A 27,430-nucleotide genomic window follows, 5' to 3' on the forward strand; every position below is an offset into this window, starting at 1 on the left:
GACAATCTTTACCCGCAACAGACTAGTATCTCCCTGCTGGTCTTCACCAGCAAGGAAGAAAAGTTGCATGTTGTGGAATCAAGCACTCCCAGCATCTCTAGTACTTGAGCATTACAGGCCTAAAAATTCATAAAAGATTCAGTTTGTGTCCGCCTCAAGATTCCTGTCTGCAAATACAAAAACTTAGCCAGAATCCATACTATTTTACCCATAATGGAAGGAACTCAAATAAACCACCAAATGAAGGCAGCTTAGATTAACTAAGCAGCCTACTTCTCAAAATAAATCAAGATTTTGTGGACTCTCTGGTGGAAACAAAGAGCCCCTTTCTTTGCCTTTTCCCATTAGTGCTTTAGAGATGGGGATGCTTTTTAAAAAATAGACTGTGGGAATAATAGTGTGTGGCAGACTGGCATATACCTGTCAAAACTAAGTACTGTACTTTTGGATCTAATGTAGAAAAGTGGCAAAATCTTCACAAGATACCATGTAACAAACTAACAACCAAAACTTATACTAGATAGTTGGGGGAAAAGGGGAAAAGAGGTAGTTTTTGGCAGAGCGAAGCGAGGTTCTATGCTCAACTTGATGACATTTCTCTTTGGATGCAACATGACAACTTTTGAATGCCACATCCAATCTATCCCAAAATGTCAGAGAATGTTCTAAGCATCAATGGTCGGAACCCTACTGGTTGTGATGAAAACTGGAAAACTGCAAGGGAAAAATGGGAGACACACAGAGCTCCTTGCATCCAGTTTGCAGACCTGGCAGCTTCAAATGCCTCTATTGAACTGTCCAAAGATCAAAGAACCAGTTGATGGCAGCCATTAGCACCTTCCAGCCTAGCAATACCCTAACTTCAACAACCATCACGTATCCATCAAATTCTCTCTAGAACACTCCCAACACCAACATCAACTTCCTGGATACCATGATCAGCCACAACAACAGAATGTTACCGACAACTACAGTAACTCCTCACTTAAAGTCGTCACGCTTAACGTTGTTTCGTTGTTACGTTGCTGATCAATTAGGGAGCATACTCATTTAAAGTTGTGCAATGCTCCACTCTTACGCTGTTTGGCTGCCTGCCTTCTCCACAGCTAGCAGCCTCCCTACGGCCCCCTCCCCCGCAGTGCCTCCCGCCTGCTGGCAGACTCTGAGGATCAGCACCTTCCCCCTCCCCCTCCTGCCTCTTACCGGTGGCAATCAGCTGACTTGCGGCATTTTGGAGGCAGGAGGGAGGGGCGAGGACTCGGCGTGCAGGCTCCCTCTCCTTCCCCAACGCAGCAAGCCAGCTGACTGCCCCGGGCAGGAGGGAGGTGGGGGAGCAAGGACTCGGTGCGCAGGCTCCCCCTCCCTCATGCAATCAGCCGGCTTGCGGCATTCGGGAGGCAGGGGAGAGAGGGGGGGGGAGGCGAGCTGAGTCCTCGCTCCTCCCCCCTCCCTCCTGCCCGGTGCAATCAGCTGGCTTGCCGCTTTCGGGAGGCAGGGGAGGGAGGGGGAGCCTGCACGGCGAGTCCTCGCTGTTCCCCCCTCTCCCCTGCCTCCCGAACGCGGCAAGCCAGCTGATTGCCCCGAGCAGAAGGGAGGCGGGAGGAGCGAGGACTCGGCGCACCTACACTCCCTTCCTTGCCTCCTGCCGGCGGCAATCAGCTGGCTTGCGGCGTTTTGGAGGCAGGAGGGAGGGGGAGAAGTGAGGACTTGGTGTGCAGGCTCCCCCTCCCTCCCCTGCCTCCCGAACGCGGCAAGCCAGCTGATTGCCCCGGGCAGAAGGGAGTGGGGAGGAGCAAGGACTCTGCGCGCCTCCCCCCTCCCTCCCCTACTCGGCAATCAGCTGGCTTGCGGTGTTCAGAAGGGAGGGGAGGGAGTGGGGAGGAGCCAGGATGCAGTGAGCGAAGTAAAGGGGAGGAGATGGGGGGGAAGAGGCAGGTCAAGGGTGGAGGTTTGGGGGAAGGAGTGGAGTGGGCGGGCTGAAGGTTGAACCCCCCGCCTCTGGTGCTTGAAGAGTAGGGGAAGCTGCCCTGGAACCTAACCCCCCCCATTTACATTAATTCTTATGGGGAAATTGGATTCGCTTAACATCGTTTCACTTAAAGACGCATTTTTCAGGAACATAACTACAACATTAAGTGAAGAGTTACTGTATATAGAAGAAACCTACGGATCACCACACGTACCTTCACAGATCCAATAAGCACCCCAGACATATCAAGAAATCAGTTATCTATAGCCACACACTCAGATACCACAGAATATGCTCCAAGGATAAAGCCCAAGATACACACCTTACCAAAAAAGAACATTCCACCAGAGAAGCAGATTGCATCATGGAATGGGCCACCCAAATACCCAGAGAGATACTGCTTCAATAAAGAAAAAAAATCCCACCTACTGCAAACCACTACTTGTCACCTGCCACTCCATATTGGAACCCATATAGGATATCATAAAACAATTACAACCCATACTCGAAAGGGACCACATCTCAAAAGAAATCTTTCCTAAACTCCCTCTTCTGGCCTTCAAACAACCCCCCAGCCTCGCCAAGCTCATCATCAGAAACAAGCTCCCCATTGACCAGGACACACCAATACAAAGTGGCACCAGGTCCTGCCAGAACAACAGATGCAAAACATACAGACTTATTTCCACTGCTACAGTGATCAATACCCTTCACAACATACCTTTCAAGATCCACAGTCCTACACATGCCTATCACAACATGTGATGTACCCCATCTTGTACATCAAATGCCCCAACAACTGTCTGTTTTCACCCACATGATCACTACTCTCAAATGAACTCATACACAGATACTCAGTGGACGAACATTTTACACAAAGTGATCATTCTGTATCTGACCTATCAGTCCTCATCCTCAAAATGATAACATCTTCAAAAGATGAGCCTGAACTTAAATCCATAATTCTGCTCGACACTAAAAACCATGGATTTAACTGAGACACTGCTTTTACACCCTGCAGCCTACTCATAGAATCATAGAATATCAGAGTTGGAAGGGACCTCAAGAGGTCATCTAGTCCAACCCCCTGCTCAAAGCAGGACCCCCCTCCTTGGCCCCAGGACTGCAGCAGTGTTAATTGCCCACTTAAAATTAAGTGGTCTCCTACAACATGTGCGACCCCTTTTGTGTAACAATCTGTCCCACCTTGAATTTAGCTTGAACACTCTGGTTACCTTCCCCAGACCTGATGAAAAGCTCTGTGAAGCTTGAAAGTTTGTCCTTTCCACCGACAGAAGTTGGTTCAATAGAAGATATTATCTCACCCATCTTGTTTCTCTCGCATCCTGGGACAAACACAGCTATGGCATTACTGCAAATAACCCCTCACTACAGCTCTGCCCATCCTCCCAATGCAATTTAAAATGCTGACACCCTCCAAACAAACAAACAAACAAACAAACAAACAAAAAGAAATAAGAATTGAGAGTGGGAAAGAGGACGAGGGAGGGCATACAGAGCCTCTGGCCTGGAGGGAGTAACACACACAGCTCTTGGTATGAATGAGGATGTAGAGACGTTGGCATGTAAGGAAAGGGAGAATGGGGGGGGGGCACACAGAACCCCTAAAGAGGGGAGATATACAGAGCACCTTGCAGGAGGAGAAGAATGGGGACAATGGTATGAGGGGACAGGATCATGGAAGGAGAATGGAGGACCCTGGTATAGGGGGGAATACACAAAGCCTCTGGCATGAGGAAAGGGGAGTTGCAGGGAATACCTGCAATACAGGAAAAGAAGAGGGTGGTGCACAGGGAGCTTGTGGGAGAAACTGCAGAATGCTAAAAGCCACTGGTGTGTGCAGTGAGCTCAGCCTGCGAAGCAACCCTCTAGTATATTTTAGCAAGATTGAATTCTGCATACTGAGAACTACAAGAAAACAGAAATCTACAGTTTTAAAAATTAAATCCATATGCCACATAGTTGGTTAAACAGTCATTAGTGCTACACTTTAAGGCCCCAATTCAGGAAAGCATCCTTATTCAGGGAAGTTCTTAAGCATGTAATTAATGCTTTCTTGAAACGTGGCTGTGAAAAGAAATGGCATAAAACCAATAATTTGAGTCCAGCTCAGTTCTTTGGAAGAATAAGCTGGTGGCCAAGGCACTGGACTGAGATGCAAGATACCTGGGTTCAGTTCTTGTGACACTGGGCAAATCACTTAATCTGTCTATACCTCAGTTCCCCATCTGTAAAATGGGAATAATATTTCCCTACCTCACGCTTTTTTTTTTTTTGAGGATACATTCATTAATGTTTTTAGATGGTCAGATACCACAGAGGACCTCAGATACCACCGTGATGGGCATGGAACAAGAACCTGAATAGAACAGAATAGATACCATGATAATGGGCAAATTTACAGATATTAATGTTTAAGCAGGACACAAAAAATCATTTGTGTCATATTAAGGATGGTACTTTTACCTGCAAACCACTAAAAGATGGAACAAAACAAACTCCTTCAGAATCAACCACACCTCGTGCCATTCTTGCTGTCTCATCTACACTGGTGAAAAGATCTGTAAGGGTGCACACAAAAAAGTCAACTGACTACATTATTTACTTAGACTTTTCTTAATAAATTATTACAGTCAAGATTCCTAAATTGTCCACCTAGCACATATTAAGAAAACAAAATCTTTCTGAATTTCAATTCCATCATCCCCATGAAAGAGAAGTATCCACTATCAAGAAACAAATCCACAACCATCCTCAAATATCCCTACCACTCTAAAGCCCACTCACTCTCAAAATCTTGTAACGAGGATAATTCCTTCTAGTCAGGAAATATGTATGGGACTTAGAGTAGCATTATTAGCTTCCACAAGTAAGCTGGAGATGATGTTGAGAAACATAAAAAGGATGTCTTCCCCCATAAACTGTAACTGCCAGCCAAGATCCAACAAGACTACTGGCCATATTCTTGGCACCCTGTTCTAGCTACACTGTGGTGCTTAGACAGGGCATGTTTACACTTACCTCCGAAGCGATCGATCCAGCGGGGATCGATTTATCGCGTCTAGTGAAGACGCGATAAACCGACTGTCGAGCACTCTCCCATCGACTACGGTACTCCACTGGAGCGAGAGTGTAGGCGGAGTCAACAGGTCGACTGCTGACGCTCCCCCAACGCAGTGAAGACACTGCAGTAAGTAGCTCTAAGTATGTTGACTTCAGCTACGCTATTTTCGTAGCTGAAGTTGCATAACTTAGACCGACTTAGCTCGTTCCCCCCTCCCCCAGTGTAGACTAGGCCACAGTGCCAGGCAATCAGAAAGAAGCCTTAACCAGACAGCTGGGGATTCCATTGGTGGGAGGGAATTATTAAGTGGCCTTGCGGCTTCACCCATTCCAAATCACCCAGCACAGATGACATCATGGGAAGAAGGGCATGGCTGGGGTGCCCTGTGAATTGATAATTCCCAGTTGGGAAAATAGTCCTTAGGGCTGCATCAAGTTACAAAAGAGACTAAACAGATGGAGTGGAAATGTGGCTTAGAACCCCTTCCCTCTTCTCCTTGCTCCCCGAACCTCAGGTCCCATACCAAGCACAGCTTGGCTAAGAACTGAGGATCTGGCCCTACAATCAGGAACTGAAGAGAAGCCTCTTCTATGGTAGTACAGATTACTAACCATTAGGCTATTTGGAAGTCTATGGGCATGTCTACACTAGAAACTTAAGTCAACCTATGTTATGTCGACACAACCACTGCAGTAATTACTATGGTGGTTGATGTCCACACTACCCTCTTCTGTCCTCACCAGGAGTGCTTCCACTGAGTTAAGAGGGACAGTGTGGGGGGCTGAGAGTCCTGGTGTTAGGGCAGCAGCCGGGCTCCCCATGGGGAGCCAGGAGCCTCCAGGCAGCAACCAGGATCCCCGGGGGGAGTTGGATGGTTACAGCCTAGCTGGGAGCAGGGAGCCCAGGGGCAGTCAGGCTCTAGCTGGTGCCCGTCCCCACCACCTGCCCCGATGACAGCCTGGCTTTCTTGTCAATTTCACGGCTCCATGCTGGAGAAAAAACGGTTACCTACCTTTTCGTAACTGTTGTTCTTTGAGATGTGTTGTTCACGTCCATTCTACATTAGGAACTTTTCCCTTAGTGGCACCCGTCAGGGCCCCCGCCTGAGTGGTGCCAGTGCGCTGTGCATATATACCCCTGCTAGCCCGACGCCCTCCAATTCCTTCTTGCTGGCGACGCCGACAGAGGGGTGGAATGGATTTGAACACCACATCTCTAAGAACAATAGTTACGAAAAGGTAGGTAACCGTTTTTTCTTCTTCGAGTGTTTATTCACATCCATTCCACATTAGGTGAATTACAAGCTTACCTTTGGAGGAGAGTAGGAGTCACGGAACAATTGATTGGAGGACCGCTCCACCAACTGCCGCATCCTCTTGGGCCTGCTGGTTGACCGCATAGTGGGTCATGAAGGTATGCACCGATGACTAGGTGGCTGCTCTGCAGATCTCCTGGATCGGGACCTGTGCCAGGAAAGCCGCTGAAGCTGCTTGCGCCCTAGTCAAGTGGGCCGTGACTGCCGGGGCCGGAACACCTGCGAGGTCATAACACGCCCGAATGCAGTCTGTAATCCAGGAGGAGATTCGCTGCGCCGACACCAGGAGGCCTCTCATCCTCTCAGCCCCGGCCACGAACAGCTGCGTGGATTTATGAAAGGGCTTGGGGATCTCCAAGTAGAACGCCAACACCTGACAGACATCCAGGGTTTGCAGGCTGGGACATCCAGGGTGACTCGGGTCCACATGGAGTTTGGGAAAAAACACCGGCAGACAAATGTCCTGGCCTAGATGGAATTGTGAGACCACCTTTGGGAGGAACTTGGGGTGTGGACGGAGCTGCACCTTGTCTTTATGAAACACTGTATATGGTGGCTTCGAGGTGAGTGCCCTCGGCTCAGATACCCTTCTGGCCGAGGTGATGGCTACCAGGAATGCCACCTTCCAGGAAAAATGGAGGAGGGAGCAGGTAGCGAGGGGCTCGAACAGGGGGCCCATAAGCTTAGAAAGGACTAAGTTGAGATTCCATGGAGGGACAGGGGGGCGTGAGTAAGGGAACACCCTCTCCAGTCCTTTAAGGAACTGTCCCACCATTGGTTGGGAGAACACCAAGCCCCCTGAACCCCGGGTGGAAGGTGGAGATGGCCACTAGAGGCACTCTGATTGAGGATGGGGCCAGCCCCTGCCGCTTACGGTGCAGTAGGTACTCTAGAATGGTCGGTACCGGAACCTGGCGTGGCTGAACCTGTTGGGGCCCATACCAGTACGAGAACCTCTTCCATTTGGTCAGGTAAGTCGCCTTGGTAGAGGGCTTCCTACTACCAAGTAGAACCTGCTGCACAGGAAGGGAGCACTGGCTCTCCAAAGCATTCAGCCACAGAGCTTCCATGCCGTCAGATGTAGTGATTGCAGGTTGGGGTGGAGGAGTCGCTCTCTGTCCTGCGTGATGAGGTCCCGGTGTAGCGGCAGGGTTACCGGGGCTTCCACGGACAGCTCCAGGAGCATGGTGAACCAGTGCTGGCGGGGCCAGGCCGGGGCAATAAGGATGACCGCCGCCCTATTCCTGTGCACCTTGAGCAGGACCTTGTGCACCAGAGGAAGCGGGGGAAAGGCGTATTTCAATTCCCCTCCCCACGTGATCGTGAATGCGTCTGCTATTGAGCCCGGGCTGTGGCCTTGGAACGAGCAGAACTGCGGGCATTGGGCGTTGCCACTTGGTGGCAAATAGGTCTACCCAGGGAAATCCCCACTTGCAGAAGAGCGAAAACACAATGTCCGCTCTGAGCATCCACTCATGCATACAACCTGCTGAGGTGGTCCGCCAGTTTGTTCCGCACCCCCGGGAGATATGACGTCTCAAGGTGAATGGCATGGGCTATGCAAAAGTTCCAAAGGAGGAGAACCTCGTGGCAGAGCGGCGAGGAACGGGCTCCACCCTGCTTGTTTATATAAAACATGGTGGTCGTGTTGTCCGTCAGAACTGTCACACTGTGACCACTCAAAGTGGCGTGCAAGGTCTGGCAGGCTAAACAAACTGCCCTGAGCTCCTTCACATTGATATGGAGCGACCGCTCTGCTCCCGACCACAAGCCCCAAGTCCTGAGGTCCCCTAGGTTAGCACCCCATCCGAGGTCTGACGCATCCATCACAAGCGTCAGGTCCGGCTGTTGTGCGGCAAAGTGGATGCCTTCGCAAACCACAGTCTGGGACCACTACCACCGCAAGGAGTCTAGCACGTCTCCCGGGGCTGTCACTATCAAGTCCAGGGAGTCCCTGCGTGGGCCGTATACACGGGCGACCCAAGCCTGCAGCGTTCTGAGTTTCAGTCTGGCATGCTTGACCACATGTGTGCATGCTGCCATGTAGCCCAGCAGCCTCAGGCCGTTGTAGTGGGAAACTGGCACAGGGAGTTCACTGCTTGCTGGATGGCCAGGAATCGTGATACTGGAAGGCTCACCTTTGCCTGTACCGCATCTAGGACTGCCCCTATGAATTCCACTCTCTGCGTTGGAATGAGGGTGGACTTGGGGATGTTGACCACGAGCCCCAGTGTGCCGAATAGTCTCAAGGCCACCTGCACATGGGACCGAACCTCCTCTTCGGACTGGCCCGCCAGTCGTCGAGGTACGGGTAAACTTGAATCCTCTGCCTCTGTAAGAAGGCCGCCACTACTGCCATGCATTTTGTGAACACCTTTGGGGCCGCAGCTAGGCCAAACGGGAGAACCGTGAACTGGTAATATTCCTGGTTTACGGTGAAACGCAGGAATCGGCGATGCACTGGGTGGATGGAGATATGAAAGTACACGTCTTTCATGTCGAGGGCAGCGTACCAGTCCCCCAGATCCAGGGAAGGGATGATGGTGCCCAGAGAGACCATGAGGTACCGGGCCTTGACCAGGAACTTGTTGAGCCCACGCAGGTCTAGAATGGGTTGAAGGCCTCCTTTGGCCTTGGGAACGAAGAAGTATCGGGACTAGAACCCTTTCCCCCTTAGGTCTTTCGGTACCATCTCTACTGCCCCCACCTCTAGGAGAGTGCAAACCTCCTTTTCCAGGAGGTGCTTGTGAGAGGGGTCCCTGAAGAGGGACGGGAGTTGAGAGGTAGGCAGGGAGGAGAACTGCAGCATGTATCCACCTCGCACCGTGCATAACACCCAACGGTCTGACGTAATGCCGGACCATGCAAGGGAGAAACGGGACGTGCAGTTCAGGAAACAAGGGGACGGATACGGTGATTGGTCTGGTACGCTGTCCTCAGGTACATCTTCAAAAGCCTGGTTTAGGGCCCGGCTGGGACTTATGTTGGCCTTGGCTCTGGCCCAGCCTATTGGAGCTATTGTTATTATTACGGCGCCTCCTGTTATCCCCGCTTCACCTGTGGTAGGGCTCATGCCTAGGACGAGGCTGGTAGTGACACTGAGGAGGCGGCTGCGGCTTGAAGGGCTTCCTTTGAGCTGCCGGGGTGTGCATACCCAGTGACTTGAGTGTAGCCCTCGAGTCCTTGAGGCTATGTAGCTTTGCGTCCATCTGGTCCAAGAAGAGCCCGGACCCTTCGAAGGGGAGGTCCTGGAATGAGTTCTGGACCTCAGGTGGCAGACCTGACTCCTGAAGCCACGCCGAGCGTCGCATGACCACGCCAGACGCGATTGTCCTGGCCGCCGCATCCAAGGACGCCTGGAGAGAGGTCTTCGCTACGACCTTGCCTTCGTCTACCAGCACCGTGAACTCCTGTTGGGAACCCTGCAGGAGGTTGTCCTTAAACGTCCCCACTGCCACCCAGGAGTTGAAGTTATGCCAGTTGAGGATGGCCTGTTGATTAGCAATCCTCAACTGGAGGCCCCCTGAGGAATAAACCTTCCTGCCAAACAGGTCCAGGCGCTTCGCTTCCTTGGCCTTAGGGGCCTGGGCCTGCTGTCCATGGCGCTCTTTCTCGTTTACCGCCGAGACTACCAGGGAACATGAGCTTGGGTGGCAAAACAAGAAGTCGTACCCCTTTGATGGGGCGAAGTACTTCCACTCCACATCCTTGGCTGTTGGAGCGCTGGAGGCCGGGGTCTGCCATACAGTCGTATAGTTCGACTGTATGATCTTAATGAGCGGAAGCGCTATTCTGGATGGACCTTCTGGGCTCAGAATGTCCACCATGGGGTCCTCTTGCTCAACCGTCTCCTCAGCCTCTAACCCCAAGTTATGAGCAACCTTATGCAGCAGCTCTTGGTGGGCTCTGTGGTCTGTTGGCGGAGGCCCTGATACCGCTGTGCCTGCCACCACTTCATCCAGAGATGACGAGGAGGTGAGCAGCTGCTCGGCTTCCTCCTGCTGGTCCCCTTGGTCCCCCTCCCCCGAGGGAGGGGCTTCCGGCTCGGGCCGGGGCAGCTGACCTTGGGGCGGCACCGGACTTGGTGCCGGTTTCTCCAGTCTCTCGCTCGGTGAAGGTACAGGTGGTCTGGACACTGTAGCTTCCCACATGGAGGTGCGTCGGTGCAGGGACTGGGACCAGTGCACCCAGTAGCTGGCTCTGGAGGGAGCCCCTGCCGCTGGTGGTAGGCCCAAGGGGTCCAGAAGGGTCAGTGTCCTGGCGGTCCCCACTGGGGTTGCCACCCAGCCTGGTGTTCTCTGTTGTCCGGTGCACGGTGCAGGTAACTGTATTGGCCCGAGTCGGCGCCGGACTCCAGTGACACCAAACACGAAGGCCACGGTGGTGCCGTCGATCTGCGCCGGCAGGAGGTCGACAAGCAGCTTCTTGACGATTGGGAAGAGGACCGGTACCACTGCTCACGGGACCGGTATTGGTGCTCCCGAGACCTGGACCAGTGACGACCAGCTAGCCTTCTCCTGGTGCCAGTCTCTGGGGGGGTGCCGGAGAGCGTCGGATCCCTTACACTAAACCCATGCGCTGACTCACCTTCAGTACAGAGACTTCCCTCTGCATCGGGGTAACAGAGTCCACAGATTCGAAGCTCGACCGGGACCAATGCCGGGATGGTGTCCTCCAACAGCGCACCATTGCCAGCTTTCCCCTCGATGGCACCCCAGGCCCGGGCGCCGGAGGCTTCTGCCTGGCTGGGAGGGAGCTCACCGCCGACAACCCGATGAGGTCCTTCGCTGCCTCAAAGGTGTCAAGCGTGGAGGGCTGATCTATTACTCACTCGAGCCCGTCGTACTCACTGAGTTCCCTTAGGGCTGGACTCAGTGTGACTTGTGGTGCTGGTGCCAGTGCCACCGGTGCCGGCACAGCGTCCATCACACTCTTCTGGGTGCCCGGGCCCTTAAATGGCGTCTGTCTCCTTTGTGGGGAACATCCGCGCCCTTCCTTTGGTTTAGCTTTGGGCCGCACCGGGGAGGATGAGCGGTGCCGGGGCCTACTTTGCTCTGAGGCCGACGGCTTGCAGTGCTTATCCGGCACCAGGTCTCTTGACGACTCCGGGGCCCTCCGCACCGAGGAGGCTAGAGCCGGCGTCGGGCGCTCCGGGCTCGATGGCTGCAGCGCGGCCTCCATCAACAACTGCTTCAAATGAAAGTCTCTCTCTTTCTTTGTTCTAGGCTTAAACGCCTTGCAAATCTTACACCTTTCTGTTTGGTGTGCTTCCCCCAGGCAATGTAGGCAGGAGTCTTGGGGGTCACTAACCGGCATAGGCTTGCGGCACGTGGCGCAAGCCTTAAACCTGTGGGCCTGCGGCATGCCCCGTGGCGGGTACTGGAGCCTCCAAGCACCTAATCTATTAAGTGTCCACAACAAGGGAATGCTAACGAATTGATAGCAGCTAAATACTCTAAAGCTAAGGGATTGCTTCTTGTACAAGAGCAAGAGGTTGTTCCAACGCCGCCATGGACGGTAAGAAGGAACTGGAAGGGGTCGGGCTAGCGGGGATATATATGCACGGCACGGTGGTGCCACTCAGGCGGGGGCCCCGCCGGCCCGACGAGTGCCACTAAGGGAAAAGTTTCCGACGCTCGTGCACATCGCGCGCGCACACCTAATGTGGAATGGATGTGAACAAGCACTCGAAGAAGAAACTAGATTACTTATCTATTAAAGAGAACAAATGAAAGCTTAATACTATGAACAGGAGCCAGCTAGAGGACCCTATAAAGAAGCATCTTATAGGGCTAATTGCTTTATAGCATTATACAATTGAAAAGCCACTTACCTAACTCTTTAGCCCATGTTATGGTAGAGCCAGCGTCTGATGTGTCGCCTTCAGCTAAGAAGACCACCTCTTTCCCAATCTTCCAACCAATCAGTGGATACAGACCTTAAAATTTTGCACATGCATGCACAAAAGGAAAGTAGTGAAGTCCACAAATTGCTTCCAGAGAGATTAAATAAAACAACTAATGAAACATCCTCAAATTGTAGTTGCAACTTTTGTTCACTTCCTTTACAAAATTCAACTTAAATGTCAGTACTACAGCTTGAACATTTTGTGGGGCCTTAGAAGAAAATATTCCACAAAAAATACATGGCAAAAGTAAACCAGAAATGAACAATAATTTATTTTTAATCAAAGAGAAATGCAATGCAACCTATAATCAATTTAGAATCACTAAATCTAATTAGCCAAAAAAAGGCACTAAAGAATAAAAAATAATTACTAAAAATAGTTATTTTGAGAGCTTCATGAAGCAGTTTAGGATTTTAAAAAATTCAGATCCTTATTAGAAACAGTAAGTCGTCTTAAAGCTGTTAAATTCTACAATTTAAAATATACACATACACTGTTAAAGCTATTTAACATGTATGCATACTTCTCTTTAATTACAGAAGTTACTTTAACACAATGGTTTTCTAAAGGGATCTGAATATTCTGAATCCTAATATATAAATCAGGAGGCTTGAGCCTCCAAGTGGGAAATATACAGAGATACTGAAACATAAAACAGCAGTCCCAACTGAGAAAAAACGAACAGTCTCATTCGCTGAAGGTACTCAAATAGTGACAAAAAGTATTCCTGAAAATTCATTTTTCAATATACGATTCTATGTAAGAGAAAGAGTTTCATAATTTGGCCTCCCTGTACCCACAATGGCTCTCGCAAGCCACCTGTGGCACTGTACTGTGTGATTTGCCTTACACAAAACAATACAAATCCCATTTTAAAATATGTGTAAGTGTATAAAACAAACAGCATGTATTTATGCACATATGACATGATAATTCAGTCTGTGTTGGAGTTCATTTCTAGCTAAGGAGTGATTCAAGAAAGATGGATCATTTTGTGAAAAGGACACAGTTGTGCTAATAACAACTCAAAAAGAACAAAGAAAATGCAAAAATACAAGGGCAAATATGACATTGGTTTACATCAGTTCATTTGAAACTATAATGTGTTTCCAAGTGCTGCCTGATGAAAGTATGAAGCCTTCAAAGCTGTTGTGACATTTGGGAACTAATCATACATGAATGAAGATAAACCTGAGCATTTTTTTCAGAGAACGCTTAAAGCCTTGAAAAAACATTAACAAGTCTTGATTACTTAAACTGGTAATGTCAACACAAATGCCTCTCATTTGATAGCTATACAAACTGTGCAGAGTATAATGCACAAATCATTACACAGACTCTCATTTTTTCCTTTCCAAGAGACATGGTTTCAAATGTTAAAGGTCTTCAAGCAATCACCAAACTGCAAACAGTGACTTTGTCAAACTACACTGTTTCACACTTTATTAGTGATACAACCGAGGATGTCAGAGAGCAGCTGCTTTCAAAATTGAGGGAATGTGTCTACTTAAGAACTCACCTGGTGTCTCTGGTATTGCATAGCTTTTACTCTATGAGGTGGCTGAGTGACTGTTCAATTGAAAAAGACTCACTCTTTTGTAAAGCTGTGCCAGAACACACATCTGATGAAGTATTTGAGACAACTCAGGGGACAGTCAGAGATTTGCACATGGAGTGGGAATTATTACAAATCACTTTTATAGCCGACAGGGGGCTGCAGACTGGGGAATTTGAGAGGGAGTTTGATAGAGGGAGGCCTATGATGGTTAGGAAGACCCCCAACACCTGTGCCAGCACTGCTTCTGTCTCCTCCACCTGCGCCTGTAGCCAGAGCGCCTGAGCATGTATGCTTCTATCCAGATCCTGGTGTGGTTTTGCAGAGACTGTAATTTGCAATTCCCACTTACTGACATCCAGGCTGGGGGGACCATCTAATGTGAAAGGTGCCTGCTGGTGAAATCTCTCAGGCAGCAGGTGGCGGAGCTACAAGAGGAGGTGGCTAGGTTGAGGAGCATCCAAATCCACGAGCAATTCCTGGACAGCGTCCATGTGGAGACAGCTGAGGTAGCTGTCCCAGTACACAGGACTGCTGACACATCACTGGTGGAGGAGGAGATGGCTCAGGGTGGACACTGGCAGCTGGTTACTTCTGGCAGCAGGCAGTGCACCACCCCTGCGCCGAACTCTCCTGATGTGGTAATAGGTAACCGTTATGCTCTTCTTGATACAGGAGAGAAGGAATCACCCCCTACAGTAGAGGAAGAGAAGCCTCGTACCCCTAAGGCTGGCAGGTCTGCTTTCACCACTGCGAATAGGAAACATAGGGTAGTGGTGGTCGGAGACTCTCTTCTGAGGGGGACGGAGGCGCCCATCTGTCGCCCTGACATTTCATCTCGGGAGGTATGCTGCCTGCCGGGGGCCCGTATCCGAGATGTTACGGAGGCACTGTCGAGGATTATCCAGCCCTCCGACTACTACCCCATGCTACTCATCCATGTGGGCACAAATGATACTGCGAGATGTGACACTGAGCGGATCAAGAGGGACTACAGAGCTCTGGGAGTACAGGTGAAGGAGTTTGGAGCGCAGGTGGTATTCTCTTCGATTCTTCCTGTCAAAGGTAGGGGCCCGGGCAGAGACAGGCGCGTCGTGGAGGTGAATGCCTGGCTGCGAAGATGGTGTCGCCAGGAGGGCTTTGGCTTCCTCGACCACGGGATGCTATTCCAGGAAGGACTGCTAGGCAGAGATGGCGTTCACCTTTCGAGAGAGGAAAGACCCTATTTGAACACAGACTGGCTAACCTAGTGAGGAGGGCTTTAAACTAGATTCAATGGGGACAGGTGAGCAAAGCCCACAGGTAAGTGGGGAACATGGAGTCCTGGGAAATGGGTCGGAAATAGGAGGGAGCGTGAGCTATAATGGCAGAGAGAAAGGAGGGTCAGGGCAAAACTGGGAGGCAAGATCAAATCAGTATCTTAGATGCCTATACACAAATGCGAGAAGTATGGGGAATAAGCAGGAAGAACTGGAAGTGCTAATAAATAAATACAACTATGACATTGTTGGCATCACCGAAACTTGGTGGAATAATACACATGATTGGAATGTTGGTGTGGATGGGTACAGCTTGCTCAGGAAGGATAGACGGGAAAAAGAGAGGCGGTTTTACCTTATATATTAAAAATGTACACACTTGGACTGAGGTGGAGATGGACATAGGAGACGGAAGTGTTGAGAGTCTCTGGGTTAGGCTAAAAGGGGTAAAAAACAAGGGTGATGCCATGCTAGGAGTCTACTACAGGCCACCTAACCAGGTGGAAGAGGTGGATGAGGCTTTTTTTAAACAACTAACAAAATCATCCAAAGCCCAAGATTTGGTGGTGATGGGGGACTTCAACTATCCAGATATATGTTAGGAAAATAAGACAGCGAGGCACAGACTATCCAAGTTCTTGGACTGCATTGCAGACAACTTTTTATTTCAGAAGGTTGAAAAAGCTACTGGGGGGGAAGCTGTTCTAGACTTGATTTTAACAAATAGGGAGGAACTCATTGAGAATTTGAAAGTAGAAGGCAGCTTGGGTGAAAGTGATCATGAAATCATAGAGTTCACAATTCTAAGGAAGGGTAGAAGGGAGTACAGTAAAATAGAGAGAATGGATTTCAGGAAGGCTGATTTTGGTAAGCTCAGAGAGCTGACAGGTAAGGTCCCATGGGAATCAAGACTGAGGGGGTAAACAACTGAGGAGAGTTGGCAGTTTTTCAAAGGGACACTATTAAGGGCCCAAAAGCAAGCTCTTCCGCTGAGTAGGAAAGATAGAAAATGTGGCAAAAGACCACCTTGGCTTAACCACGAGATCTTGCATGATCTAAAAAATAAAAAGGAGTCATATAAAAAATGGAAACTAGGACAGATTACAAAGGATGAATATAGGCAAACAACACAGGAATGCAGGGGCAAGATTAGAAAGGCAAAGGCACAAAATGAGCTCAAACTAGCTATAGGAATAAAGGGAAAGAAGACAACTTTTTATCAATACATTAGAAGCAAGGGGAAGACTAAGGACAGGGTAGGCCCACTGCTCAGTGAGAAGGGGGAAACAGTAACAAGAAACTTGGAAATGGCAGAGATGCTTTGTTTCGGTCTTCACCGAGAAGTCTGAAGGAATGCCTAACATAGTGAATGCTAATGGGAAGGGGGTAGGTTTAGAAGATAAAATAAAAAAAGAACAAGTTAAAAATCACTTAGAAAAGTTAGATGCCCGCAAGTCACCAGGGCCTGATAAAATGCATCCTAGAATACTCAAGGAGCTAATAGAGGAGGTATCTGAGCCTCTAGCTATTATCTTTGGGAAATCATGGGAGACGGGAGAGATTCCAGAAGACTGGAAAAGGGCAAATATAGTGCCCATCTATAAAAAGGGAAATAAAAACGACCCAGGAAACTACAGACCAGTTAGTTTAACTTCTGTGCCAGGGAAGATAATGGAGCAAGTAATTAAGGAAATCATCTGAAAACACTTGGAAGGTAGTAAGGTGATAGGGAATAGCCAGCATGGATTTGTAAAGAACAAAACATGTCAAACCAATCTGATAGCTTTCTTTGATAGGATAACGAAGAACAGGTGGATGTGGTATACCTAGACTTTAGTAAGGCATTTGATATGGTCTCGCATGATATTCTTATCAATAAACTAGGCAAATACAACTTAGGTAGGGCTACTATAAGGTGGGTGCATAACTGGCTGGATAACCGTACTCAGAGAGTAGTTACTAATGGTTCCCAATCCTGCTGGAAAGGTATAACAAGTGGGGTCCCGCAGGGGTCTGTTTTGGGACCGGCTCTGTTCAATATCTTCATCAACGACTTAGATATTGGCATAGAAAGTACGCTTATTAAGTTTGCAGATGATACCAGACTGGGAGGGATTGCAACTGCTTTGGAGGATAGGGTCATAATTCAAAATGATCTGGATGAATTTGAGAAATGGTCTGAGTTAAACAGGATGAAGTTTAACAAAGACAAATGCAAAGTGCTCCATTTAGGAAGGAAAGAACGGTTACTTACCTTCTGTAACTGTTGTTCTTCGAGATGTGTTGTTCACGTCCATTACACATTAGGTGTACGTGCGCCGTGTGCACGGACGTCGGAAACTTTTTCCCTTAGCGGCTCCTGTCGGGCCGGCAGGGCCCCCTCCTTCCCGCCAGAGCGGCGCCCCGCTCCAGGGTATATATATCCCTGCCGACCCGACCCCTCCGGTTCCTTCTTGCCGGAGACTCCGACAGAGGGGAAGGAGGGTGGGAAGTGTAATGGACGTGAACAACACATCTCGAAGAACAACAGTTACAGAAGGTAAGTAACCGTTCTTTCTTCTTCGAGTGATTGTTCACGTCCATTACACATTAGGTGATTCCCAAGCTTACCATTGGAGGTGGGTAGGAGTCAAGGTACAACTGACTGTAGCACAGCCCGTCCGACCATCGTGTCCTCTCTGGTCTGATGATGGATCGCGTAGTGGGCTGTGAACGTATGCACGGACGACCAGGTGGCCGCCTTACAGATCTCCTGGATAGGGACCTGCGCCAAGAAGGCCATTGAGGACGCTTGGGCCCTAGTCGAGTGGGCCCGGATCTCTGGGGCCGGAACATTGGCGAGCTCATAACACGTGCGTATACAATGCACAATCCATGCCGACAAGCGCTGTGTCGAGATAGGCAAGCCTTTCATACGTTCCGCAATGGCAATGAACAGCTGAGGTGTTCTGCGGAACGACCTGGTCCGTTCCAGGTAGAATGCCAATGCCCTTTGAACATCAAGGGTATGTAGGCTGCGGTGGTGAGGGTCCGTATGGGGTTTAGGGAAGAACACCGGAAGACAAATGTCCTGTCCCATGTGAAACTGTGATACCACTTTCGGAAGGAACTTGGGGTGCGGCCTCAGTTGCACCTTATCCTTATGAAAAACTGTATAAGGGGGTTCTGAAGTGAGGGCCCTCAATTCCGATACCCTCCTGGCCGATGTGATGGCCACGAGAAACGCCACCTTCCACGAGAGGTGCATGAGGGAGCAAGTGGCTAGGAATGTGGAATGTGGTACGCTGTCCTCGGGCGTAGCTTCAAAAGCCTGGTTTGTTCCCTGGCTGCGGCTTGCCCTGGCCGTGACCTTGGCCCTGGTTAGGCGTATTGTTACGTCTCCGCCTGTTATCCCTGCCACGACGGCGGTACAGTTCGTGCCGAGGGCGAGGGTGGTACTGCCTCTGTGGTGGCTGAGGTTTAAAGGGCTTGCGCTGTGTCACCGGGGTATGCATACCCAACGACTTAAGGGTTGCTCGCGAGTCCTTAAGGCTATGTAGCCTGGCGTCCGTTTGGTCGGAGAACAAGCCCGAACCTTCAAACGGGAGGTCCTGCAGTGAGGTCTGCACCTCTGGCGGAAGGCCTGAAACCTGTAACCATGCCGAACGCCTCATCACTACCCCTGACGCGATTGTTCTAGCCGCTGCGTCGGCTGAGTCGAGGGAGGCCTGCAATGAGGTCTTGGCCACCGCCATCCCCTCGTCCACCAGGGCCGCGAACTCAGGATGCGCGTCAGGCGGTAGGGAGTCCTTAAACTTGGAGACTGATGCCCAAGAGTTAAAATTGTGTCTGTTTAGAATCGCCTGCTGATTAGCGATCCTCAGCTGAAGGCCCCCAGATGAATAGACTTTCCTTCCGAACAAGTCTAATCGCTTAGCTTCCTTGTCCTTGGGCGCAGGAGCTTGCTGGCCATGACGGTCTCGCTCGTTGACCGCCGAGACCACCAGCGAACAAGGAGACGGGTGTAAAAAGAGGAAGTCAAACCCTCTAGATGGGGCGAAGTATTTCCTCTCCACGCCTCTTGCAGTCGGTGCACTGGAGGCCGGCGTTTGCCACACCGTCTTATAGTTGGACTGGACTGTCCGTATAATCGGGAGAGCGACTCTGGAGGGCCCCTCCGGGCTCAGGATATCGACCATGGGGTCCTCCTGTTCTACAGTCTCCTCCGCTTGCAAGCCCAGATTGAGGGCTACCCGACAAAGCAGGTCTTGGTGCGCCCGATGGTCAATCGGGGGAGGGACGGACACCGTCGTGCACGCTACTGCCTCGTACGGCAAGGAGGAAGAGGTCGGGGCCTTCTGTCCATCCTCATCTTCCTGCAAACCGGCATCGACCGGTTGCTCCTCTGGGGCCTGACCCACAATGTGGGACTGGGACGGTACCGTGCTCGGTGCCGAGTCCACTCCCTCCCGCTCCGGCGATCTAGAGACCGTTGCCTCCTTATGCGATGGCGGGCGGTACCGCGGGGAGCGGGTTCGGTACCCTGATGGCCCGGATCTCGAGGTCCTCGATGGGGGCCCTTGCTGGTGGTAGGCCCAGGGTGTCCAGAAGGGCCATTGGCTCGGTTGGCCCCACTGGGAATGGCCATAGGCTTCGTAGTCCCTGCTAGCCTGCGCCCTATGGGCATACCCGCCGTACCGGCCCAAGTCAGTCTCCGAGACCACGGACGGTGACCTGGAAGGCCACGGCGGAGCCGTAGGATGGTGCCGGTCTGGGTTTGGGGAGTAGCACCTCTGCGACCAGGACCTGGAGCAGCGTCTCGCCGACCTGGACCTGGATCGGTACCGGTGATCGCGGGACCGGGAACGACCACGGCTGGTCGGCCTCGGGTAACGTACCGCCGACGCCTCGTGGTTCTGACTTGTGCTTGGTTGCTGAGTCGGTGCCGACCGCTTGTTGAAGCCCGACTGCTGCGGTGCTTTCTGCGCCGAGGGCAACCGGGAGTCCACTGAGGCGGAGCTCGACCGGGACCGGTTCCCTGAACGGTGCCGAGACGGCGACCGTGATGGGCGCACCATCGCCGGCTTGCCTCTGTGTGGCAGCTTCGGCGGAGCGTCCTCAGTACGTGTAGGGGCCTCAACGGACAATGCAATGAGGTCCTTAGCTGCCTCAAATGTGTCCGGAGTGGAGGGCTGTTCCAAGAGCTCCTCCAGCCCTTCATCCTCACTCAATGTGCCTATCCCGGGGCTCGACGGGCCTTTCGGCGCCGGAGCCACTACCGGGGTCTGTGCCGGGGCCGTACCGGCCTTAGGCGCACTCGAGGTCTTCACCGGCGCCACCCTCTTATGCGGGGAGCGTCCTCGGGCCTTGGGTTGGCCCTTCGATTTTGCCGGCGAAGACGACCGGTGTCGTACATGCCCCCGTTGGGTCGGTGCCGTGGGCTTCGGGTGACCCGCCGGTGCCGGTTCCCGCACCGATGCCAGGGCGCTCCGCACGGAGGCAGACGGTGCCGCCGAAGTGGAGGGCTGCAACGCCGTCTCCATGAGCAGCTGCTTAAGGCGAAAGTCTCTTTCTTTCTTAGTTCTGGGCTTAAAGGCCTTGCAGATCTTGCAGCGCTCTTTCTGGTGAGCTTCCCCCAGGCAGCGGAGACACGAGTCGTGGGGGTCGCTCAATGGCATAGGCTTGCGGCATGTGGCACAAGCCTTGAAGCCTTGGGCGTGCGGCATGCCCCGCCGCCCAAGGCCGGTGCCGGGGTTGACCAAGCAACCACAGCAGGAACTTTAAGTACCTAATGAGCTGTTAACTACTAAGCTCAACACTACTACTAAATAACTGATAACTGTTTGCTAAATAACACTAATGACTATGCTAAGGGACACTCTCAGACGAGAGACAGAGTTGTTCCAACGCCGCCACGGACGGTAAGAAGGAACTGGAGGGGTCGGGTCGGCAGGGATATATATACCCTGGAGCGGGGCGCCGCTCTGGCGGGAAGGAGGGGGCCCTGCCGGCCCGACGGGAGCCGCTAAGGGAAAAAGTTTCCGACGTCCGTGCACGCAGCGCCTGTACACCTAATGTGTACTGGACGTGAACAATCAGTCGAAGAAGAACAATCAGTTTCACACATACAGAATGGGAAGAGACTGTCTAGGGAGGAGTACGGCAGAAAGGGATCTAGAGGTTATAGTGGACCACAAGTTACATATGAGTCAACAGTGTGATGCTGTTGCAAAAAAAGGAAACATGATTCTGGGATGCATTAACAGCTGTGTTGTGAGCAAGACACGAAAAGTCATTCTTCCGCTCTACTCTGAGCTGGTTAGGCTTCAACTGGGGTATTGTGTCCAGTTCTGGGCACCGCATTTCAAGAAAGATGTGGAGAAATTGGAGAGGGTCCAGAGAAGAGCAACAAGAATCATTAAAGGTCTTGAGAACACGACCTATGAAGGAAGTCTGAAAGAATTGGGTTTGTTTAGTTTGGAAAAGAGAAGACTGAGAGGGGACATGATAGCAGTTTTCAGGTATCTAAAAGGGTGTCATAAGGAGGAGGGAGAGAACTTGTTCACCTTAGCCTCAAATGATAGAACAAGGAGCAATGGGCTTAAACTGCAGCAAGGGAGATTTAGGTTGGACATTAGGAAAAAGTTCCTGTCAGGGTGGTTAAACACTGGAATAAATTGCCTAGGGAGGTTGTGGAATCTTCATCTCTGGAGATATTTAAGAGTAGGTTAGATAAATGTCTATCAGGGATGGTCTAGACAGTATTTGGTCCTGCCATGAGGGCAGGGGACTGGACTTGATGACCTCTCAAAATCCCTTCCAGTCCTAGAATCTATGAATCTGAATATAATCTGCACAAATGCAGCCAATCCAACAACAGGTGACAACTGCATCCTGATCACACAAATCCAAAACTCTGCACCTAATGATTTCACTATTTCACATATAGCCAAGCTCCTGCTGTTAAGAAGGTGTCTGAAAATCTTCACCAGATCTTTCATGAAGCCATTAAGTAGTGAACGTCATCAATGATCATCCAGTGAATTTTCTACTTTTTGCATTCGTCCTCTAATGATATGCTTCTTTCACCAGCAACTATTTCACACTGAAGTGAGGCAATTCTCAGGAAATAAAGCACCACTCAGCTTTTCAAATTAAGAGGAGGGGTTCAGAATTATCGATAATCTCCCCTTGCTGATGGATTCAGTAATTCATGGCAGATAGCAAACAACATATTTTGCTGACATTTCTGGATGCTTAGTTGAGCTTAACAATTCCTCTCTGGGGACAGAATATGAATGTTCTGTCCGTGCACTGTATAAACAAAGTAGAAGCATTCATCAAAATATTTGGAAACTGGTCTTCCTGAATACAAAGGGGAAACTTGGGAGTCACTATTTTTTGTTTCAGACTTCATCAAGAGAAGGGACTAGCAGGTTGAGAACCACCAGAAATTCATAAATCAGCATCTGAGATATTAATTTCAAACCCAGTTTAGGAAATATTTCTTGATGACTCACAACAGGGATCATCAACCCCTTCATCCAATATGCTGTTGACTCAGCACTGCAAGTTAAACTGAGAGACCTCTTCTATGACAAGCCTCTGTAACTGACTTTCACTGAAGGAGGAATATACAAGAATTAGTTTAGAAACTTCATCAGTCTCATTTTCATCATTTTATCTCTGCTAGTCAGGCTTCTCTTTGGTGGTTACAATAAAAATTAAGCACACTCAATCATCTTTGATCAGCAATGTCTTAAGCCTCTATTCCCCTAATTCAGCTTCTTTCAGAAGCAAGACTGACACATCTATAACTAAAATGAGAAAGTAGTTAAAATTTTGGACTTTATCATTTTGCTTTTAGTAACTGGTGCTATGGTTAATTTCACCTCTCTGTGGTTACTGTTAGCAGTGTTGGACAAGTGGACTGCAAAACATTTGTTGAGCTGGAAGGGGAAGCTTCAAAAATGTGGGGACCCGTATTCTGAGGTAGTATAACAACCTCTTGTTGTTATAGATTAACAAATCACTGCATATTTCTTTGGATGCAAAAGGATTAATACATGAAACAAGATTAAAACAGTAGGGTACAACATTTATTCTTAAACGGAAGAGTGAAGAATCTGATATATTTAACCAATGGATTCCAAAAAATTATCTTAAGATCTCACAGATTCAAGTACTCTGTATCTCCAGACGCTTGTTTTACAGTATATATAAACCATTAGTCATGTAGATTGTTCTTGAAAATATTTCTGTGAAGTTATTACTACATCTGCACTCCATATTCCATTCCATCCACTTGAACTGTTTCTTAGGAGATGGGAGTGAACGCATAAACAGACCAGCTTTACCTTCCACACTCTCCCTGTATGCCAGTCGATACCTATGCTTTCTTCTTTAAAGTTTGATTATAAATTACATCCCATCACAATTAATCTGGAATTTTCAAAGAAGCTGAGGAAGTTAGGTTACAACTGCCTGTGGCTGGTTGCAGACTCAACACAACCCCTTGTGGACAGATGTCACATTCTGGTAGCTGTGCCTTAGTTTCCCTCCACTGTCCTTTGGCCCACTCTGGCCATAACGGTGTCCTAGCCCACTGATCAGACAGAGTCCTGTCCTTTCTGGTGCCACAGAGTCCTTTACCATAGTCCTAAAGTAATGTATATAAAAAGCAAACCTGCATCCCAGCTCGGCTCAGTTGGCAGCCACCTTAAAGCATGCATGCTTCCACTGCTTTAGGCTACTGTCCTTCTGTGCTTCATTCCACTCCCCAATCCAGGGGCTGGCCCCGTGTTCAGGGAAGCTCCAACTTGGCCACCAACTCATCCCTGGAGAAGCTTGTTTGGTCTTCTTCTCTTTTCCTTCTCAGTTATCCTTCAGGCTGCTTCTCAGAGAGAGGGAATTCCCCACCTCCTCTCCTCTGGGTTTCCTTTCACCAACTGGGCTCACTCATTGTTTTATGGAAACAAGCCCTCCTCTTCCCAAGCTGGACTTTATTTCTAATTAGTCTTGGCCCACCCTTCAGGTGTAAGCAGGAAGGTTAACTGGCCTCTCTGGCCCATATTAACCCTTTCACAGCATGTGTGAGGTAAACAGCCCATGACACTCCTATTGAAATTCAACTAAAATTCAATGGAAGTTAGGCCCTAGCTCCCTCAGATGCCTTTGAAAATCCTACCTCAAATGTCATTTCCTTAGTATCAGTGATGTCAAATTTACTAGCTCATCAGATGTCCAGAGGGTATTCCAGGGTAGAGAAGATCTGATTTTTTAATTAAAGCCCTTCACATGTTCTGTACTGAAGAAATGGTTACTCACCCTATGAACTAACTGTGGTCCTTCGAGATGTGTCCCTAAGGGTGCTCAACTCTAAGTGTGCTTGTGCCGCCTTGCGCTTTTGAGCGGAGATGTCTCATAGCAGTGTCCATTCAGACCATGCATACGTGTTACTCAGCCTCATGCCATTGCTATATAGCATTGTGCGTGATGGATAACTGTCCTGAAAAATATTATGAATAGGAGGCATTGCCATAAGAGCTTCTATTTCCCCCTTTCACCGAGCCGATGTGATGGCAACCAGAAATGCCATTTTCATCAATAAATGGAGGAGTGAGAAGGCAGCCATAGGTTCAAAGGTGGTCTTGTAAGGCATTTAAGAACCAAATTGAGGTCCCAAACTGGGGTAGGGTGTTTAACAGGCAGAAAAAGTTGCCTAGGCCTTTGAGGAACCTCACTGATGTTGGTCAAATACAGAGTACTGTAGAACCTCAAAGATACAAACACCAGAGTTACAGACCGACCGGTCAACCGGACACCATGTGAAACCGGAAGTAACCGATCAGGCAGCAGCAGAGACCAAAAAAAAAGGACAAATACTGTAGTGTGCCTGTACTGCATCTTAAAAGGTAGGCACATGTGGGCTGCCTGTCCCTACCTCAACCATATCCCTACCCCTACCCCCACGCGTGAGGCACCCACTTACAGCTAGAAGTTGTAGACACTGAGATTTGCAGGAAAAGCTGTGAGCCCCACTGCCAGCCCAAGGCAGCTGGAGCAGGAGCAGCATTGGGGTCTGTGCTGAGTTCCTGTAAGCCCTGGGCGCTGTTTACATCCCGCCTCTCCCGGCCAGAGACGGGAGGTGCTGTTTTCTCTCTCTTTCACACACACCATGCTGCACACCCTCTTCCTCCCCCCCCCCCAGTTGGGGGCGGAAACAAGCTTGCCCTAAAAGAAGCTGCCTGCAAGGAAGCTGCCTAGCTGCCTCTGGAACCTGACCCAGAGCGTGAACTGCTGGAGGCAGAGCTGTGTTTTATTCAGAGTTACGGACAACCTCCATTCCTGAGGTGTCCGTAACTCTGAGGTTCTACTGTAACCTTCTATTGGAGAATGTATGACTGTGGTGGCTGCCTATTGAACTCTAATGGAACTCAGCGAAAACCCCAAGCTCTTTAGTTCTAGAATGTAGTCCAGTATGTCTGGCAGCGATGCAAAGCTCACACCAGCAGGCAAATCTTGTGCATTTTTGTAAGTAAGTGCAGTGTGTAGACTGTTTTCTGCTCTTTTTACTTGCTACCAACAGGCCATTTCCATGCCCGTGAACCATTGACCAGCCATACTTTGAGGTGAAGGATTCTGAGACTGGGGTGAAGAATCTTCCCACTCTCCTGGAAGAGGAGATGGAGAGCGGTGGAGAATGATCAGTGAGAATACAGTCAGCTGCATCAGGTAAGGAAACCATGTTTGTCTGGGCCATGTCGGAACAATCAGAATAACTCTGGCCCTGTCCTTTTTTATTTTGAGTAGAACTTTGAATATCAGAGGAATTGGGGGGAAATGCATAGAGAAGACCCAGTAACCACTGGAAGTCAAAGGCAACCCCAAGGAGCAGTGACACAGCCCTGCTCTGGGGCAAAAGTAGGTGCATTTCCTATTTATCACCAAAAGGTCTGAGGAGTGCTCCATTGTCAGAATATGTGGTGAAGTATGGTGGAATTTATTGCTCACTCATGGTCTTGAGACAAGTGTCCGCTGAGTACGTCCATGATCACGTTCTGAACCCCTGGATGGTAAGTTGCCGTGATGACAAACTGATTGCATATACTCCAATTCCAAAGTTTATAGCCTTGGCACAGAGGAAAGGTGTTCTTGCTTCCCCTTGCTGGTTTATATAAAACACGTATGGCATGTTGTCCATCATGATCTTTGTGTTTGCCTCTGATTAGTGGCAGAAATTGGAAACAGGCGTATCTGACTGCTCTGAGTTCCAGGAGGTTGATGTGAAGAGTGGTTTCTCGAGGCCTCCACCTGCCCTGAGCTATGTGGGTGTCTATATGAGCTCCCCATCCCAATAGGGAAGCATATATCGTTATGACAACCATTGTGGGAGGGCAGCTGAAGGGGACACCAGCACACATCTTCCACCAATTGAGAGATTCCTTTACAGAAGTGGGTATGGAAAGCAACATGTTTAAACTTCCTGGTGAATAAACTGTACTGAGTCACCCTTGAAGGCACTGCATGCGCAGTCGTACATGATCTATAATAAAAGTGCCAGTTGCCATATAGCCAAAGACAGTTCCTGACCGGGGTTGGAGGGCTGAATTGAATCGTATTGACTAGACTGGATAGGGACATAAACCTGTGCATTGGGAGGAAGGCGCTCACTACTAGTGAGCTGAGATAAGCCCCTATAAATTCCAGCTTTTGCACAGGACTCAAGGTGGACTTCTGAATATTCGGTTGAAAGCCCAGCTTAAGGAAGAGCTCCAAGGCCTCATATGTTGCCTGCAAAGTCACTTCCAACAAGTGTCCTTTCAGACACCAATCATCTAAGGCCTTGGCTACACTTACCCGGTAGTTCGGCGGCGAGCAATCGAACTTCTGGGTTCGACTTATCGCGTCTAGTCTGGACGCGATAAGTCGAACCCGGAAGTGCTCGCCGTCGACTGCGGTACTCCAGCTCGGCGAGAGGAGTACCGCGGAGTCGACGGGGGAGCCTGCCTGCCGAGTGTGGACCAAGGTAAGTTCGAACTAAGGTACTTCGAACTTCAGCTACGTTATTCACGTAGCTGAAGTTGCGTACCTTAGTTCGAATTAGGGGGATAGTGTAGACCTGGCCTAGGAAAGGGAACACTAGAATTCCATTCCTGTCATGGTATATAGCTACTATCGACATGACCTTGAAAAGACTGTCGGGGGCAGATGATAGGCCAAAAGGGAGCACCCTGTACTGAAAATGGTCCTGGATTATAAAGTTTGTAACATGCGTGGATCGCAATGTGGAAATACATGTCTTGAAGGGTCAAGGATCGAGAACCAACCCCCCCAATCCCAGAGATGGGATTATTATTA

The 27,430-nt window shown here is 49.8% G+C and overlaps 1 protein-coding gene across 2 annotated transcripts in view; it reads right to left on the minus strand.

Moving 5' to 3' along the window:
- The window catches only part of GK5 (glycerol kinase 5), a 96,657-nt gene that overhangs the window by 16,827 nt on the left and 52,400 nt on the right, over positions 1–27,430 (minus strand). For both annotated transcript variants that reach the window (XM_034781078.1, XM_034781079.1), the window contains 2 exons: positions 12,203–12,307; positions 4,457–4,551 (listed from right to left, as the gene is read on the minus strand). In XM_034781078.1, coding sequence (XP_034636969.1) covers positions 4,457–4,551; positions 12,203–12,307 — 200 coding nt within the window. The remainder of the gene's footprint in view (positions 1–4,456; positions 4,552–12,202; positions 12,308–27,430) is intronic.

Source organism: Trachemys scripta, chromosome 9 (assembly GCF_013100865.1).
Source record: "Trachemys scripta elegans isolate TJP31775 chromosome 9, CAS_Tse_1.0, whole genome shotgun sequence".
NCBI classification, from domain to species: Eukaryota; Metazoa; Chordata; order Testudines; family Emydidae; genus Trachemys; species Trachemys scripta.